This window comes from Lepidochelys kempii, chromosome 9, assembly GCF_965140265.1.
Source record: "Lepidochelys kempii isolate rLepKem1 chromosome 9, rLepKem1.hap2, whole genome shotgun sequence".
Lineage (NCBI taxonomy): Eukaryota > Metazoa > Chordata > Testudines > Cheloniidae > Lepidochelys > Lepidochelys kempii.
Window position 1 is genome coordinate 44,723,386 of NC_133264.1, and position 19,212 is coordinate 44,742,597.

At 42.9% G+C, this 19,212-nt stretch overlaps 1 protein-coding gene across 6 annotated transcripts in view; it reads right to left on the reverse strand.

Annotated features, from left to right (window-relative positions):
• YEATS2 (YEATS domain containing 2) overlaps positions 1-19,212 on the reverse strand; it is a 75,631-nt gene that overhangs the window by 25,454 nt on the left and 30,965 nt on the right. For all 6 annotated transcript variants that reach the window (XM_073360070.1, XM_073360067.1, XM_073360069.1 and 3 more), the window contains 9 exons: positions 17,814-17,972; positions 15,153-15,256; positions 12,217-12,324; positions 10,334-10,507; positions 7,692-7,950; positions 6,821-6,982; positions 4,576-4,706; positions 3,048-3,206; positions 2,143-2,316 (listed from right to left, as the gene is read on the reverse strand). In XM_073360070.1, the coding sequence (XP_073216171.1) occupies positions 2,143-2,316; positions 3,048-3,206; positions 4,576-4,706; positions 6,821-6,982; positions 7,692-7,950; positions 10,334-10,507; positions 12,217-12,324; positions 15,153-15,256; positions 17,814-17,972 (1,430 nt within the window). The remainder of the gene's footprint in view (positions 1-2,142; positions 2,317-3,047; positions 3,207-4,575; positions 4,707-6,820; positions 6,983-7,691; positions 7,951-10,333; positions 10,508-12,216; positions 12,325-15,152; positions 15,257-17,813; positions 17,973-19,212) is intronic.

Genomic DNA, 19,212 nt, shown 5'->3' on the forward strand with positions numbered 1-19,212 from the left:
TGGGTGGGTGGTGTTGTGAATGAGAGTCTAGCAAAGGTGGAAAGTGACACCTAAGATTATTATAACTGAAAGATTAGAGGAAAAACATATAGCTTTTTCTTTGTGCATTTGTTTGTGTGGATCTTTCACACAGCAAGAGGGAAGAGAGAAATCCTTTTAAAAAAAATAGGAAAATGAGATTCAAACCACACACACACACAATTAAACTATAAAATGGCAGGGGACTCAGCTCAGAGGCAGGTGAGGAGTAACTACTCAACTTTTTTTTTTTTTTTTTTTTAAACTGACTTGATTGCAAATTGATTGTGTCCACTAAGCCTGCCAAATATCTCGCTATTCTTTCCCTTGTTGGAGTTATCACTGCCAATTTTTGCTTCAGATTTGATGTTGCTGTTCCACTCACTCAGCTGTAACATCATGTAGTACACAATGGGAATGGCAGTGTAAGGGACAAGTCAATAGAAGGGTTAAAGTTTATTTTCCTGACAGGACCATATTAGGACAGCTTTACGTGTCCTTCATAGCACAAATACTACAATTTCAGCAGGACTGAAAGAAGAATAAAAAAAGAGGTATAGTAAAATTTTCAGAAGCACCTAAGTGATTTAAGTGGCTAAGTCTCATTTTCAAAAATGACTTACACACTCAGAAACCTAAGTCCCAAAGATTTTCAATGAGATCTAGGTTCCTAAATGCCTCATTCATTTTTGAAAATAGAACTTAAGTGTTTCTGAAATTTTTACCAGTAGACTTTATTTAAATTACATAAATTAGAATATAACTGGCAGTGGTCCACCGCTACTTGAGAAAGCCTAGAGGGAACCCCAAAATGTTTGGCTCTCTTTTTCCCAACACTTTTGGAATTTCAATGCCTTATTTCAGGCTCACTCTGCCACTCTGGGATGCCTCTCTTGACAGGGACTGCATTATCATCACTTTATTTAGGGACAAACAGAAGGGTCAAACTTCGAATGCTGAAAATTCACAGGACCACAAACCTTGCAGGCTTCCACCCTCAAGGAGATCTGTTCACAGCAGAGTAGAGACCAAAAAGCTCATAGAGAGAGTCAAGGATCTCAAATGTCCAATACTTAAGTAACAGCTGCTGGTTATTTGTTGCCCTGTTGTATAGAGACTTTTAAGCACTTTGCAACTTCTGGTCTTCTCTCAGCCAAAGTCAGTATGTGTATTTGAAAGGAGAGTAACCCAAAGTCTGACCTCTTTCAGGGCATGCTGCAAAATCCTTCTTTTTCACAAACCCTTTCCATCATGACTGGATTTATTCTATATTTCAAAAAGAGATACATATAACCCATATACCCCCTGAACCTGCAAAATGAAGAGAACAAATCACTCCATATCAGTCTTTTGGGGACCTCACTGTGCTGCTCTAATTTACCAGTGTGGTGCTCAGATACTACAATGATGGGTATTATAGAAAACCCCACAATAGATAACAGAGGATGATTAGCACTGGAACACTCAAAGGAGAGGCAGTTTTAACAGAAGCTGCATTAGTTACAATGACTTCTGTCCATCTTTGTGCTGTTTTATTCCTCTTCTGCTGTCCACAGGTAAAATGATAAAATATGCACAAATGGCAAAAAATCCAACAGAAATTAGTTGAGTTTCCTGTCAAGCATAAAATTGGGCAAGAACACAAGCAGATGTCAGAAAACACAAGAGAGCTAATAATGTTGAAGAAAAAAGGTTACTGACGGGGAAAAAACAGCAAATTATTTCTTTAAGATTATATTGGTTAGGAACCAAACATTGCATATCGTTACAGACACCTGCATCAGCAGAGACCTGAGTGTAAAGTTTTTATCTTTGTACCAACATAAAGTTGGTTAGGCATGTACGTCAGTGCACACATGTCGACAAAGCACCAAGTCTGTTCCTCCTCCCGTTAGAGGTCATGAGCAACTGAACTAGGAGGAGTCCACATGCACAGCATACTCCATGCCAAATTCATGCTCTACTCATGCAAGCACACAGACAAAGATGATTAGAGCAGAAATGTCTCCAAGCATCATGCTAGCCCCTTTCCTGTGCTCATGTCTTGAACGTATGTGTCTCCTGGATGCTTTGTTTTTGATTTCTAGGTTCCTGTGACCATGTACTAGCAATGCTTCTTCTCACCTGTGCAACTCCGTTTGCCGGGAGGGACATGGCTGGGGTCGTGGCTGCAGTGATCACCCCTCCTGATACTCTCAGCACGGTGGTGCCGGGTTTGGAGAGCTGTGAGGAAGCAGGCACTGATTTCAACGAACCATCTGATATTTTCATCAGCGATGTTTGTCCACCAGGAGCCGCCTTCAAAAGAGAGAGTTCAGTTTAAGAGAAAGCATTCCAATGAAGTAATTTTTAAAACAGCTGCTTTTTGTACTAGAGCAGAAAAAATCAGAATATTTCTGAGGGAAGAAGAGGTGTTTTTGAAGCCAGATCACTAAGCTTAACTTTGAGACAATTGTTTATAAGCTGCTCATTGTCTACATTAGAGTCTACTTTTTCAGAAGTGACCCAATGATTATGGGTCTCTCAATTTTTGGGTCCCCAACGTGAGACACCTTAAAAGAACCTACTTTTCAGAGAGAACCTGAATTTATTTGCACCTGCAATTTAAGTTACTAAGAAGTCTCTGAGCAGGTCTACAATGCAGGGACATGGGACATTTGCAAGACTCAACCTGTGGATCCAAATAAAACAAGGTGCAATATTGTGTCCAGTTATTTGCACTATGCATATGCAGGGGTCACTGTCTGAAAATCTGGCCCAATATTTCACATACAGTACAAGCATGCTTTCTGTTTGTTTTTTTTAAAAGGCTAAGCCTAAAGTTGGAGGTTTTTTCTTCTAGTTAGATTTTTTTTTTGAAAACCAATCTGTTGCAATGAAACTATGGAATAAATACAAAACCTGTTGCTTGCCTACCTAAACCAAAAGAGAGCTAAACTTTTTGTAAAAGTGGTTACATTATTTCCCCTCATCACGAGACAATACATATAGTTTGAACAATAGAGACAAACAAGATATTTGAAAGTTACCTGGGCAAATAAAGCAGTCTTCTGTCCAGTTATTACTTTTAATGCCTGCTGTCCTTGAGTGGAAGATGCTCCGACTCCTACGCTGCCCTGAACAACTGAGGCTGGTGTCAACTGCTTTCCAGAATGCTGGGGAGATGGCTGACCAACTAAAAACGTGCCCTGGTCAAAAATAAAAAAGTTACCTAGGTTAGGCTCTCTGAGTGGAAATCAAATGGTATGAAAAAAATTGAATTCTGCACCAGTAACGTGACAGTGACATTTGTAACGGCTTTCTCTGATCTGAGATTTTATTTTAAACAAAGATTTCTTGTCCTTCAGGTTGCACAGACTAATCAGATTTCCTACTGTCATTTGGAGTTAACAGAAATATGAAAGCCCATATATCTTGTTTGCTGACCTCAAAGGGTCTTAGAGGAAATCTTCACTCTCCGCAGCAGTGAGAGTACACAGGGCTCAAAGTACTTCCTACCACAAAGATTATTTAAAAAAAAAAAACATTTTGCAATTAATTACAGTGGATGTTCTTGCTAGAGGCAGCACTCTCATCTCACTGTAAAGCGACATTATGTGAAACACTGGAAGTGAGAGAACCTCAGAAGAAAAGGTCACAAGCCAGGTTCCAATCTGCTCACACATCCACTGTAATTTAATAAGCCTCACATACTTCACAGTTTATTCATTGTGACAAATACAATTTCCCTTCTGAATGTTCAGAGACAGCTGGGCGGAGAGAAAAGGACCGGGGGCAGTCTTCCTTTCAGCTCTGAAGCCTAATTAATTCCACAAAGGTCACACCTAGAACAGAGTTGAAGCCATGCTAGACCCAACAGCAGCTGGAGACCCCACTCTAACAGACTAGCCTGTGGACCCCAGAGTCCTTCCCCACATACCATGACTTAATTGCCACCTCTCACCTGTTTTGTTTGTCCATTCTCTCTGTTAGCTTTTTTCATTGGCCTTTTCGCCAGCCGCCCCCCCGCCCTTTTCTAGCTTTGCTTCCCATGGCTCACTCTTGCTTTTTCTCCCCAATACCTCCCTCCTCCATCTTTCGATTTCTAGTGCTCTCTCTTCCCCCTTGGGGCTGCCTCCCTGATCTCTAGCTCTTCTGGTGTGTCCACCTCAACACCCCCCTTTCCCACCTCTGTTTTGGAGGTTGCTTCTACCCCTCCTGTCCCATTTTTGGGGAACACGCTTGCTCCCTGCAGTCATTCACTGGTGCATGTTCTCTCTCCTCCTCCTACTCCCTTGTGCTACAACAAACAACAATGCTCTCTGCATCATGCAACAGCCCGCAGGGAGCAGAAAACTGCACCACACAACTCACAGGCGGGAGAGTGGCACAGAGCATACTGTCAGCTGCAGCAGAGATGAGAAGAGAGAGTGAATGGCCAGCAGGGCAGAGAGGTGGCCATGCCCTCCAGAAGGGTCTGGCTCCCCCTCAATTTGAAACTCAACTATTACAGGACCACGGATGCTAGCACAAGGTCTGGGCACCCCTGGATCAATTAAAATGCAGTACAACTCTGACCTGTGGTGTCTGTTTGAGGATGTAGGACGTGTAGGTGAGATGCTGGGATAAGCCACTACTTGTGCTTTGGGCAGGGGCTGCTGCTGCTCCTCCTCCTCCCCCTGCACTTGTAGAAGAGCCTGACTGGAGACCTGTAACAAAAATTGAAACAATGACTCTGCAGAGTTCGGCATCAGAGGCTGAGCAGCCACACCATTTCAACAGTGAAACTACACAGAAATTCGCTTCTCTCCAACGACACCACATTCCTCTCTTATACATGTCTGTCCTCAGATGGGGGGGTTCTATGATAGCTCTTCAACAGGTACACAGAGACAGCAGCTGAGGTATCTATGTGCATATAACTTTAAAGGCCTTGTGTGACGCAGGCTGCCATGCGCTTCGTAAGTGAGCAGCATCTATGCACTGATTTTCCAATGCAGCGGGCACTGCATGATTCTGGGGGTAGTACTGTGCTCTTCCACCTCAGCAGACTCTGGGAACAAACTGAAAGGGACTGAGGCTGCTTGTGGGTGCACGGAAGTCTTTTTTGTTTTGCTCTGCCGTCTCTACAGTCAGAGGCAGATGCAAACCAGCAATTTACTAGCTCTTTCAAAAGCCTCTTATAGATTATGCATATATGAAATCCTACCAATGACCCTGCATGCTACTGAGTTTGCTTTTACATCAGATACACTTCACCAGTGTTTGAATATAATTTCAGAGTCGTTACAGAGCACTCACCAATGATTACTTTGCAAAGAGCGATAATCTAAGGCTGCATTTGGATACGCTTACTGAGCTTATACTGAGAGCAGCGTGAACTCAGTCCTATTTTCAGTCTCTTGAAGTGGGCAAAATGGTTACTGTTTTTCCAAAGAATCAGACGTTTGCTTTACTTATGAGGTTATACTGTCCATTTCCCTGCTAGTGCAGGATTGTGCCCAACCTAGCTCTGAGAGTCCCAAGCAATGAGGCTCCCAGCAATATATCACAGACCAAAACACCTCAGTTAGGAAGGTCTATTTCAGCACTGACGTTTATCTTTTTTTTTTTTTTTTTAAAAAAAAACACTTCATCCCACTGTTTCTGGTTATAGCCTCGTGTATTGCACTCAAACTCCTCCTCTGCCTTCATGCTGTCAATACCAAAGCTGATCAGAAAATGGGCAAACACCCCTCTGGTAATTTTGATTTTTTTGGGTTTCCCAATGAAAAGTTGAAAACTATCAAGGAAAACAGGCACTTTTCTGCAAAAAAATTTCATTTAGTCAAAACCCCCATTTTCCATTAAAAAAGTTTTGACCAGCTCCAGTCAATATCGTTCATAAACTTGTCAAGGTGATCTCCCCCCTCCCCTGACACCAGGTTCTCTCAGGTGTTGCAAAGCTAAGATACCCCTGTCATCCCTTTGAGCTTTCTGTATAATTTGGTCCCTTGAGCGCCTTGGCCATTTTTGTTGCCTGTTGCCAATTCCCTCTAGCTGTTCTCTCTCTGTTAATTTTTGTGTTCAAAAACGAAAGGAGTATTCTAGGCAAAACTGAACCAGCCCCGTCATATACATTATGCAACATCTTTGCATAAGAAGCCTAAGAGAGCACTGGGCTTTTCTATAGCAGCCACGACACACTGCAAACTAATATCTACTTAATCATCAACCTAATACTCTTAGCAGTACTGCTTCCCAGCTTTTTCACTACGGCCCTGATCCAAAGTCCACTCAACTCAATGGGAGTCTATCAACTTCACTGGACTTTGGATCAGATCCTATATGAGCATTTGTGTTTTAGATTATTTCCCCCTCAGCCAGAACAGCCTGCCCTTTTCCAAGATGAATCTTCTTTTTCTTATTTTTTGCTCATGTTACCAGTTTCTCTCAGTCCCTTTTTAATATTGGTCACGAGTTTTCACAACTGCTTTCAATTTAATGTCAGCTGCAGGTTTCAGGAATGTGCTGTACACTCCCTTTCCCGGATTACCAATGAAGGGTTAAAAAAAGCATGCTGACTGGCTGGAATCTTCTTCTTACTTGATCACTATTTGCAGTTTTTGCTTTAAAAAAACCTGGGGGTCAAGGGATGACTTATATGAAAGCTCTCAAGGGTCCCCTCACTGAACAGTACCATGCCTTTTTTTCTCTTTTCTTTAGTGAAGAAACTTGTCTATTACTAACTCCCAAAGTACCAGAATAAAAGGAAAAATGCTTAACACATTAATTACAAAATGATTACATTATTTAACTCATTAGATTTCCCTGCAAGACTAACTAGCATTGTTTGTGGCTCGCAGTATGGCTCCTTGGGGTATCAGAAGCAGTTTTCCTTTTCCCGAAGGATTCTTGCTGTTGGTGGTAAGGTACAGTTTGGTGCCTGGTGGTAAATTAGCCAAGTTTGCCAGGTTTGTGGCTGGCAACTGCAGCGTAGCCATCACTAGAAACGAAATAAAAAACAGAAAACCATGTTAAAAATTCAGTTTTGCAGAGTAGGATTCATAATAAAACCTGGGCAACTGAAATAAAGTCAGAACAAAATAGTGGCTAACCAATGAACACTGTGCATAACAATGAAAAGACCAGAAGTACTTGTGGCACCTTAGAGACTAACCAATTTATTTGAGCATGAGCTTTCGTGGGCTACAGCCCTCTTCATCGGATGCATGAAAGCTTATGCTCAAATAAATTGGTTAGTCTCTAAGGTGCCACAAGTGCCACAAAAAGTCCTCCTGGTCTTTTTGCGGATACAGACTGACACGGCTGCTCCTCTGAAACCTGTGCATAACCATGAGAATGCTGTGCTCACAGCACTAGGTATCTCTTCTGTTGAAGACAGTTTACATATAACTACACTACACTAGTAATTTTAATAAATTTTTACTACAGATCTCTTAGCATGTTGTTTTGACTAGGTGTTTCCATCTCGTTCTGAAATATAGTTGTGTTTGGAATAATACTGGAGCATGACAGAGTTCCAAAATGAATCATCCGATGAAGTGAGCTGTAGCTCACGAAAGCTTATGCGCAAATAAACTGGTTAGTCTCTAAGGTGCCACAAGTACTCCTGTTCTTTTTGCGGATACAGACTAACATGGCTGCTACTCTGAAATCTGAATTTTGTAATCCAAGTTGTAAAGAAACTTTACCTGAACCTTGAGATCCACTTTTCTGAACCCCTGCCGAAGTCACCTGAGCCTTTGTTAAAGTTTGCACAGGTTGGGCAACAATTGTTCCACCACCTCCACTCACAATGGCTTTTGCTACTCCTTGGGTTACAACCTGCTTTGGACCAACAGCTTTTGCTACTGAAGAGCTGGATTTTGCCACAAGTATCTGACCACCACTGATAGCCACAGCTTGTTTCACCGTTGACTGCAAAGCAGAACCGACTGGAACCCCAACGACCTGTAATAAATAAGCAACCGATGACACTCTTCATGCAGGGTTTCTATGGTACAGCACCTGGAGAGAATTAACATTCCACCTGGTGGGCTACCCAAGAAGTTAGTATCTATTTCAGGGCATTTCAGAGGTTAAACAAGCTACCAGGTTACCCATTCTGAAACAACAAACTTAACATAATGGGGACTCAAACACATTAAAATGTAACTAAGACCAACAGAGTCAGAGACTATTAAAAAAACTGATCAACTCGCAACCATTCCTGTTCAGTCCACTGGTGAGAAAATACCTATAAAACCAACCATGATTTCAGAATGCCCATTAAAAATTTGAGTGTGACACACTTATCCAAGGACCCTCAATATTCCCCAACACAGGAAACTGCTTCATTCAGAAGGAACCTGAAGTTTGCCTTAGTGAAGTGCAGAGAGCCATGAGACCCAAGGAAGCCCTCAATGCCTACTGGCAAAGGGTTCACTATTATATCAGTAAACTCTTATCAGGCCTGACAAACAAACACACTACTTTCATAGTATTTATCCAAAAAGTGTCTTGTGAGGTATCAAATGAAAGCCAGTGACACCCTGGTCATTAATATCATTGTAAAATGTCTATACTAACACTATAGAAGGAGTTATGTATACCTATTGATATTATGCCTTAAAGTATGTAACCAAGCAAAGGGAGAACCAGGAGGGAAGGTAGTTAGCTCTCTGTCAAATATAAATTAAGTACAGTAAAGCTGGCCCAATCCACATGTAGTCAACAGGAAAAAAACAGGTTGACGACAGGGTGGTGTAGTGGAGAATTTGGACTCAGCATGGGCGACAGCACACAGGAGAGCAATCAACAGGGGCGAAGAGTCTTATCTGTTAGTGCACTTCAAAATGATGCATTTCAAAGGTCTACTGAACCATAAGAGGAAGGAAAAAGAACCTCTGTTATCCATTCGCTGAGAAAACCCCTTTGAGGGCATAGGGGTATTCACAAAAGTCTGGGTTGTGGTGATGACTGGAAGCCAGCAAGCTCTGCAGAAAAGCTTTGGTGAGAGACTGTATTAGACAAGGACTGTAGCCTAAGTTTTAATCTCTAGAAAGCGTTATACTTTTGTTGGTAACCATTTCTGTTTCCATTATTTTTGTTCAACACTCACCTGAATCTATGACTCACTGCTCTTTGTTAAACAACTTCTCTTTGTTTTCACTATAAATAGATTACAGTGCTGTGTTATTACAAAGGACCCAATCCTAAATTGTAAGCTTCCAGCTGTGTGCACACTGTCTCTTTGGGGACAGCATACCTGGCAATTACGGAGAGTGTCCAGTGACAGGGGCTAGACATCACAGGGGGATGCTTCTGAGGAGTTCTGGGCCTGGGATACACTTGGTGTTAATCTGCAAAGTAAAATGCGGGCTGGCAGGGTTCTGATGAGTTTGTTGGGGTAGCTAGCTGAGTGTCCAGGAACTGACACAGGTTGGCACCAGCAAGTCTCTCTCGCTGAGGCAGGGGGATAACATGCTGACCTACGGTTCTGAAGAAAGTTAAGTTTCAACTGACTCATGAAAATAAACTCTAGAAACTTTGGCCCCAATGCTGAACTAACGAACAGCCTCAGTTTTGTACACGGACAACACATCCAGGGAAGTATCACATTTGTGCACCTGCCAGACTAGGCAAAAAGGTAGTTTAAAGAACAATTACCTGATTTGTAAATATTAATATATATTTATATACGAAAATATATTTTGCATACATTGGTCCATGTGCTTGGCAGGTAGATTTCACTGTATACACCTATTCTACCAGAGTGGGTAGAAAGGCAGGAAGTAACCCTTTTGATGCCTGGATTGTTGAGCCATTACACATGGAGCTGCTAAGTGCCAAGCGTGCCCCAGCTGCTTTGCTTCTCTCTCACTGACACATCACGCTGAAATCTACTGTCGTTCTCGTTCCACTGATGCAAAATAAAGTTTCCATTCTGGGCTAGTTCTTCCTGATTCTCTCTCTCTTAAACCTTTGCAATGGAGGAGTAAATAGGAAGCAGGAGGTTGTTCCCTGCAGGCAACAATGTGCAGCTGTTTCCACCCCCTTAACTTCCCCATGTAAGTAAAATTACCTATGAAAAATAAGAGAATAAGATCTACCTCTAGAGCTGGACTTGAACCTGTGGCCTAGCACTCCCTTACACATAGTACCTCCAGCATTCTAAGGCAGCAGCACAGAGGCAGCTGATTTCCTATGACCTCCCCCAAACTCAATGGCTGTAAGAGAAGCAGCACTGACTGCTGCCTGCTCTCCCCCCAGTTCTGTGCTAGCAGCAGGGTAGGGATGCGACAGTGAAACTGCAGTGAGTCCAGGCAGTTTAAAATATCAAAACATTCAATACCTTCGATTGGGCGGTCCCCTCTCCCGTGCTCACGATCTGCTTCTGAGGTGACAAAGCTATCATGTGACTCCCCTTCACAGTGACATACTGCTGCCCTGAGGCCTGCGAGGTTGTCCCAGTCACCGGTAGCTGTGGTTGCTGGGGCAGCTCTCCAGGCTCCTGCTTTATTATCACCTTTTCATAAGGAAAATTGGAGTAAACAAACTGCTTTGTGCTCCAAAAGAAATCATCATCTGCAAGCATCAGTCTTCAGAGAGAGGCAGGAGCTGCCGGGCTGAGAACGACACAGAGAGCCAAAAGCTCTGGAGCTCTGACACCAACTCCCACCGCACAGCCTCTGAACCACTCTGACTTCACTTCCTGTTTTGTCAAATTGGGCAAATACTTGCCAACTTTCAAGGGGCCTTATGAGGCTTAGTTAGTGTTTGCAAAGTGATGGGAAAGCTACAAGTGCGAAGTGTCATTATTAATATTAACTATGTGTTTGTTCTGTTTGGAAGCTTCAACTATGCATTTGTCTGCTCAGGACTGAGCAGTACTCTGGGCTTTTAATTCCCATCCAGGATCCTGCCCCAAATATGGCCTGTACCCAAGACAAAACCCCAAATGTTGATAAATCCTTTTCTATCCTGCTACATTATGTAAAAGGTGTGCCTTATTCATTTCAGTTTCGACCCCTATTACCACAGGGTCTCAGCAACTTGAATGTATTATCCCCCTAACTGTTATTATCCCCATCTGGGGAACTGAGGCTCAGAGACTGGAGTGACTTGTCACAGTTACGCGGGAAGTCTTGCGGAGCAAGACTGCGTCCCGGACTAGCACCGTAAACACTTCACCACCCTTCCTCTCTCATCCAAATTAACTCACAATGTAAAGGAATGTAAGGCAGCCCCTCAGAGCTCTGGGATAAACATGTAACTTTGGATGCCAGGGCCAGTAGTTAGAAATGGAAATCCTCTTCTATTAGATCATCCTATTCATTCCTCTGCAAGGAGTGGGCAGAGTACTGGCTCACAAGACGACAAGTGATACTACAGTTGGTTAAAAGGAAATCTGGACAAGTGACACCTAGGGAAATGCACTTAAACACCAATATTGGACAGTCAGAAACCCTGGTAAAGTACTAGGCGGCAGGGAAAATAGCCTAGAGTCTCAGACCACCACAGTTTATTTTTCATGTACAGCAGAAACTCAGAGTTATGAACAACAGAGGTACGAACTGACCAGGCGACCACACACCTCATCTGGAACCAGAGGTACGCGATCAGGCAGCAACAGAGACAACACAGACAGGAAAAAAAGCAAATACAGGACAGTATTGGGTTAAATGTAAATTACTAAAAAATAAAGGGAAAGCAGCATTTTACTTCTGCAAAGTAAAGTTTCAAACTGTATTAAGTCAATGTTCAGTTGTAAGCTTTGTAAGGTTATGAAAGAACCACCATAACACTTTGTTCAGAGTTATGAACATTTCATAGTTATGAACAACCTTCATTCCCCAAGGGGTCTGTAACTCTGAGGTTCTACTGTATTATGCAATAAAAGTACAGCTCTTTAAGATTTGTTAGAATATGGCAGCGGTTCATCAAGGAAAAGGATGAATGAGATGGAACAAGGGAGACAGAAAAGGGAAAGAGGGCAGAGGAACAATCAAGCCAACAGAACAGAATGGAAATGAAGACTAATCTACTGACAGTTGCAAAAGTTTTCATTTCCCTATTCACGTAACAAGGGAAAGGGCAGTCAGGCCCCAAGAACTCACTCCCAATGGTACCATGACATGCACTAGAAAAGTTACACACTTTGTGACGAAACCCAGTGTGCAGTGATACTACCAGAACATGCAGCCCTATACAAAGCCAAGAACATAAATCAAATACCTTTGTAAAAGCTCCAAGTCCGCCTGTCACAGATTTAGGGCTTTGCGCCTTAGAATGACTCCCAATTGGACAAAGGGGCGGCATGGTTGCAAATAGAGAATCCTCTTGCTACGGATGAATGCATATGACACACAATTAGGTGGAACATGCAATATAAAACATAAAGCAATGACTTCCTGTAGTCACATTACTGATAACACAGAGTGCCCTGAATTCCTTATCTGCACTGTTGTTGTAGCCATATTGATCCCAGGATATGAGAGACACAAGGTAGCTAAGGTTTTAATGGCTCATTACAACTGGTTTTATGGCTCATTACAACACCAATTTGTAACCCACCCTACCACCTGCAGAACCCTTAATTACCCACTTCATTTAAGTGATCTCCTACAGTGTGTTTGAACCCCTTATGCTTAACAATCAGTCCCACCTTGTGTTTAGCTTAGACACTCTGGTTACCCTCTACAGACCTCAGGAAGAGCTCGTGAAGCTCTAAAGCTTGTTCTTTCCACCAATAGCAGCTGTTCCGGTAAAAGATATTATCTCGGCCACTGGGAGCTGTGGGCGGCCGTGCCTGCTGATGGTCAATGTAAACAAAAAGAAAAGGAGTACTTGTGACACCTTAGAGACTAACCAATTTATTTGAGCATGAGCTTTCGTGAGCTACAGCTCACTTCATGCTCAAATAAATTGGTTAGTCTCTAAGGTGCCACAAGTACTCCTTTTCTTTTTGCGAATACAGACTAACATGGCTGTTACTCTGAAACCTGTCATAATGTAAACAACCTGTCTCATGGCCAGCCATCGGATTACCCGGACGGGCTTCGTGTGGCCTGTGGACCGCAGGTTGCCCAGCACTGACCAACACAATGGAATCCTGCCAAACAATATAAGCACCTGCAAACATCAAATCCTTTTTTGTTGCAAGTTATATCACCAGCAACTAAAACAATGTTTATTATTGTATGGTAATTAGCGGATAGAAATGGACTGATCGCTATAGTCACAGGCATGCTAAAGTGTTTTTATAATAAGCCTAGATTTTTCCATTCTTTAAACGCTGCAAATTTAAATTAGGCTAAAAACTGGCACACACAATCTAAGAGTTGGGAGCACATTTTAAAAGAAAAAAAATTGGAAAACCATTTGCTGATTTAAAGTTGCAAACAAAACAAAGTTCTGTTTCAGATACATTTTTCTTTCCTTTAAGTAAAAAATTCCGATGGCACGCAAACTTCATAGTAGAACTGGCAGGCTTGTGCAGAAGTAGCGATATTTTCTACCTACATTATGTATGTCACACACCTAGATCTGCAAAATTTTGTTTCTTTCATTCCAGCTGTGGAGGTTGGTAGATGAGTCAAATTTTTTTTTGACTCGTTCCATACTCTTTTCAATAAACGTAAATTCTTACTTTCAGTCACTGTGCCAGAAAACTATTGAAGAGATGAAGAAAAATGCTGAACAGACGATGCTTTGAAATGTTACACTGGACTGTTTTAATACAACAGAATTTGTTTCTACCCGTCCAAAATTACGTGTTTCCAACCCAGTGGAAGACACATTGAGATTTACAGGGAACAGACTTCCACTTATTTTTCTAATTAACTTCCGATTTCTAAACAGCGTCACCTTGAAAATATGTAATTCATTCAGTATGGGTGGTGTGCATCTTTGGATCTACTCTGATTTGTTTGACACTACAGAGAAGTAACTGCTCCGAACCAGTGAAATAAAGAGTTAATCTTAGCCTTGTTAATGGCAGTCACTGTGAACAGACTTTTTTTGTTTGTTTTTAAAATAGAATAAGGGGGTGCAAAAATCACAGTTAAAAAAGCTGCTCCATGTTTGCTGCCTCAAATATGTAAAAACTTGTTTCCTAAGAGAAGTGATACGATCACTCTGGGACAAAGTCTATGGATTGGATCTCTCACTATGATAAAAATACAAGATGGGAATACATGCTTCATTTTACGGAGTAAATCTTGTCATATGTACCCACGTGACAAAATTCCTATTCTAAAGAGTCTCAGAGACAGACCTGGTTGGAAAGGAACGTTCTGAATCTCAATTAAAAAAACCAAGAGGCTCTTCTCTGTAGACTGAATGGCAATTATCCAGGCAGCCTAAAATCAATTATTCTTGCATGTGCTGAACAGGCTAATGCTGACAAAGCTCCAGCACACCCCAGGCTCCACCAACTACTTTCAAAAGGGGGTGTCATTGATGCCATTAATCTGCCAAAATACCCTTCTCTGTAAAGAAAATGGGAAAGATTTTGTCTGAACTAACCCAGCTCCATACCTTTAGAGCTTTCCAGCTGTAAAGCACAGACCCTATTCATTCTCAATTTACCGTCAGTGACTCCACATTTGTCTGGGGCAAATACTTTTTTGTAGCTAAAGCTTCCAATGTCGCTAGCGCATTGGCGCTCTTTTTATCTCCCAGTTGTTGACATGAACATTTTTTTGATGGAGGTAGCTGTAAAGTCACCTAATGTCAGCTATTGGCCTAATATGAATGTATTAGTCATGCAGAAAATTTGGAACTGAGATTTTAAAAATATGCACCTCTCGTTAAATCTGATATCACCACCAACCAAGCCAAAAAAGATCAGAGTCTTTTACAGAACAGAGTCTTTGAAAGATGAGGTATTTTGACAGTACCGATAACTGTGCCCTCCAATGATTTCCTTATATGCTAACAAGAGACTGGCACTTTTCAGAGAAGTACTCACAACTCTAATTAGAGCTGAATGGAATTACACTATCATACCATATAAACAATTGTGCTAGGGCGGCTAGACAGAGTAAACGTTCAAATGTACTAATGAGAAAACATGAAGTTGTCTGGAATCAACATTTATGATGCTAAAAAAGCCTGCTCCACATGAAGCTATTTCTTTATGGAAACAGACAACCTAACAAGAATATTACCTTGACAGCTGATGTTACCAAGCTGCTTCCATGGATCTTTGAGACTGGAGATCCGGCTCCATGAGAGGCTTGAGAGACACTTGTCTGTTTGCTTGTTGGGCTTCCTGTGTATTGGAAGATAAGTTTTATGCAGTGTTGTAGTAGCCATGTCGGTCACAGAATATGAGGGGGGTGGGGTAACGTCTTTTGTTGGACCAACTTTTGTTGGTGAGAGACAAGCTTTCAAGCTTACCCAGAAGCTCAAAAGCGTCTCTCTCTCACCAACAGAAGCTGATCCAACAAAAGATATTACCTCACCCACTTTGTCTCCCTATTGGAAGATAAGGCAGATTTCAGCATAAGGGTTCAGTCCTTGTTACCATTGAATAAATACAGCTTTTCATCAAACAAGGAAGACATGATCAGGGAGATCAGGATGGGGACAAGTTACATTAGTGTTCTGTTACAGAAGACAATGTATAGTCAAAAGCAACACAAACTAAACATCCCTTCTTTAAAGGAACAAGACCTCTCTAAACATAATGCTAAAAATCTCTTTTCTTCTTCAAGTACTTTTGAATATTAAAACACAAATTTTTAAAATCTGCTTCTTCCCTGTTTGAAGAGTTTACATTTGTACTCCACTCAACAAAACTAGTTTCACTTTCTGATTCTCAATCAATGGTACAGTTCTGCAACACGTGGGTTGCACATATAATATATCCCCTTGCAGTGTTTATTTATAAACTGTTTAGATTTATATTAAAAACAAAACTATACAGATATTTCTATTGAGGGTAGGTTTTGTGAAAGCTGGCTTCTACAAAACCTTTGTTTCAGACTTCACCTGACTTAGTAGTGTCCCTTTGTTTTACCCTCTTTTAAAAAAATTAAGATACTGGGTGGGAATTTGAAAACTACCTATGTGACTCTGACATACAAGTCCTCACTGACTTCCAATGGAACTCGTACCCCTAAGCCACTTAGGTGCTTTTGAAAATTCCACTCGTTATCAAATTGCATCGGATTTACCCAAGAGAACTCAAAACAGAGATTAAAAGAAATTCAGCTACTGCAAACATACAGTGGTTTTCCACCACTCAGTTTTCCTCCCACACAGTTGTACGGGGGTGCTCACTGAAAAAAATGTGATTTTCTGACAAAGAAAAGGGACACATTTTAATGAAGATCTTCCCCCTTTTTCAGCTATGTCTAGTGAAAAACACATACTCCATAGATCACTGTAACCAGGATGAACATACTATGTCAGCTCCAAGTGTCATTTTGAGAAGCTATTATACACACCTATATATAATTACCTATACGTGCATTTAGACAGGAAATTCTTCGTCTGTTTCTAATAATGGACTCACAAACAGTTATTTTTCCTTCAACATGCAGGCAAGGGTTTCCAACTGGCTCCTATTGCCTTCTATCTGTCTCCTGCAGTCTGTACTCCCCAGACCGACAGACATTCACTGCATAGGTTCCCCTAGTGTAGAGGTGGGCAAACTACGGCCCACGGGCCACATCCGGCGCGCAGGACAGTCCTGCCCAGACCTTGAGCTCCTGGCCAGGGAGGCTAGCCCCCTGCCCCTCCCCTGCTGTTCCCCTCCTCCACAGCCACGTTATCTCATGGACAGCACAGCTGGCTCTGGCTGGGCGGCAGGGCTGTGAGCTCCTGCTGCTCTGAGCTGCATGGTAAGGGGGTGGTGTGTGTGTGTGTTGGATGGGGGGGGGCAGTCAGGGGACAGGGAACTGTTGGATGGGGCAGGGGATGGTCAGAGGACAGGGAGAGGGGGTGGTTGGATAGGTGTGGAGTCCCAGCGGGACTGTCAGGGGGCTGGGGGGTGGATAGGGGGCATGGCAGTCAGGGGACCGGGGAGGAGGGAGGGGTGTTGGATGGAGAGGGTCCCGGGGGGGGGGCGGTCAGGGGACAAGGAGCGGGGGGGAGGGAGGGGGTTGGGGATTCTGAGGGGGGCAGTCAGAGGGCAGAAAGTGGGAGGGAGTGGATAGGGGGCCAGGCTGTTTGGGGAGGCACAGCCTTCCCTACCCATACAATTTTGCACCCTGATGTGGCCCTCGGGTCAAAAAGATTTCCCACCCCTGCCCTAGCGTCACCTCTGAAGCACCGTGGGAATCCAGTTAAATGAGTCTGGGGTGATCCTGAAGCCAACCAGCTAGAAGCAGCTGAATGAAAGTTCACAGTTGCACAAAAGGTTGGTACATCTCTTCTCCAGACCATCTTAATCCAATTGACCTATTGTTTCGATACAGCTAGAGAAACGCATGCTGGAATCTCTAGTACTTGCAGGTCTCACTTCTGGGTTAAAGATGGGGAGCTGGCGGGAAGAGCACTTTGGCCATGGCAAAGGCACAGCTTTAAGTGTCCTTGCTTTTTATCAGTGTGCAGCAGAGCCTCACATTCCTCGCTTCTCATCTATGAAATGTGTACACTCCCTGAGGAAAAGAATGTGTGATTTCTATTTGGCCTTACTTTTTCTGTCACGGCTGAAAGCAAATTCCTTTGACGTTAAACGGACACATTCTGTACATTAATTATACAAACCAATGATACTGCTCTTCCTTTGTAAAAGGCTTTCAGATCTTCACAGATCTAAGTGAAGATAAGCTTGAATGTATAAAACTAACCTGCTACCTTCTACAGATCAAATTACGCACCTGTGCTTGGGGTTGCTGCTCCGACCATCTGTGCCGGCTTGTCCACAATAACGTATGGATTATTAATGACTGAACTAGCAGACCCCAGCTTCATGTGCACTGGAGTGGAGGTTGGGGTACGAGGTAGTGGAGACGGGCTTGGGGTCGATATTGGAGAACCTTAAGGAAAAGAGTCCAACACTTCCCATCTCAAATTTCGTAAGGACATAAAAATGCAATAATAAAAAATGACTTGTAGTTCGGACATTTAGCTCACGGTGCACTTCCAGCCTGAGCGGGGTGCCAGGGCTGCAGGGGTAGGTAAAGCTGCATGATTCCAGACCTCCCCTCTCGCACTGTCAATATGCTCCTGTAGATGAGGGTGCTGAACAGCTCCGTGAAGCCATTCATCTTCCTTCACCTAGAGTGTCCCCTTTTACAGCCCACCACAGGAACAGCTCATGAATAAAGGGCTGTAGGCTCAGGCAGTCAACCACTAGGCCAAGCTTCTATTCTATCCTACACTCAGTTCAAATGCAAGAGCCCCCAAGAGCCATTACAGTACCACCATGTGGATTCTTGGTAAGTGGAAAGGGGATTAAACTGGGGGTGGAGGAAGGAGGAGACAAAAAAACGGATGAGTTAAAAGGGGAGCAGAGAAAAAAAGATGGAAGAGTGAGATCATAGACGGAAAAGAGAGGGCAGCCACTGCATCAGGGAACAGAGCAAGGAGGCTGTGTGTGGGAGAAGGCAATCCTCCAATAATCTGCTCTCTTGGGAGAGAGGGCAGGAGGACTGCCAGCTAACAAGGAGCAGAAACACTCAATCCAGGAAGACCCTGATGATTTATCGTGACTATCACAAACCGAAAGGGGTCTGGGGTCTTAGCATGAAAAAATTAGCAGAGCCTAAGAAATGTTTAAGCAGGGGAACATCTGGAACAGCAAAGCTTGATATAGAAAAGCTGAAGGGTTTCAAGGAAGGCAAGACGGCTCTGTAACTCTCACCCACTGGAAAGCATCAGAGTCTCACTCATGCGACAAAGAAAAGACGAGCAGTGGGACAGTACGTTAGGATGATAAGAACAGTTGGCACACATTCAAACATAAGCTGCTGGTGCCCTGGGTACTACTTTAAGATGGCAAGGACGAGAGAAAATACAACCACGCACAGGAGAAGCCAAGTTGGGAAGAGATCATCAGTAGCACCCTGCTTGGTACCCTGGTTCTTCATTCTCTATATGAACTTCAGATGAAGGTGGGGCTTTACTGACAAGGCTCCCAATTTCCCAAGTGACCCAGCAGGGTTGGCCATTAAAAATTTTTGATGCAACAATACAGCCCGGTGTAAGGCATTGCGTCAATGAAGAGAATGCACATTACGTTTGGCAGACGAGGGACTAGAGGTGAAAAGAGTTAAC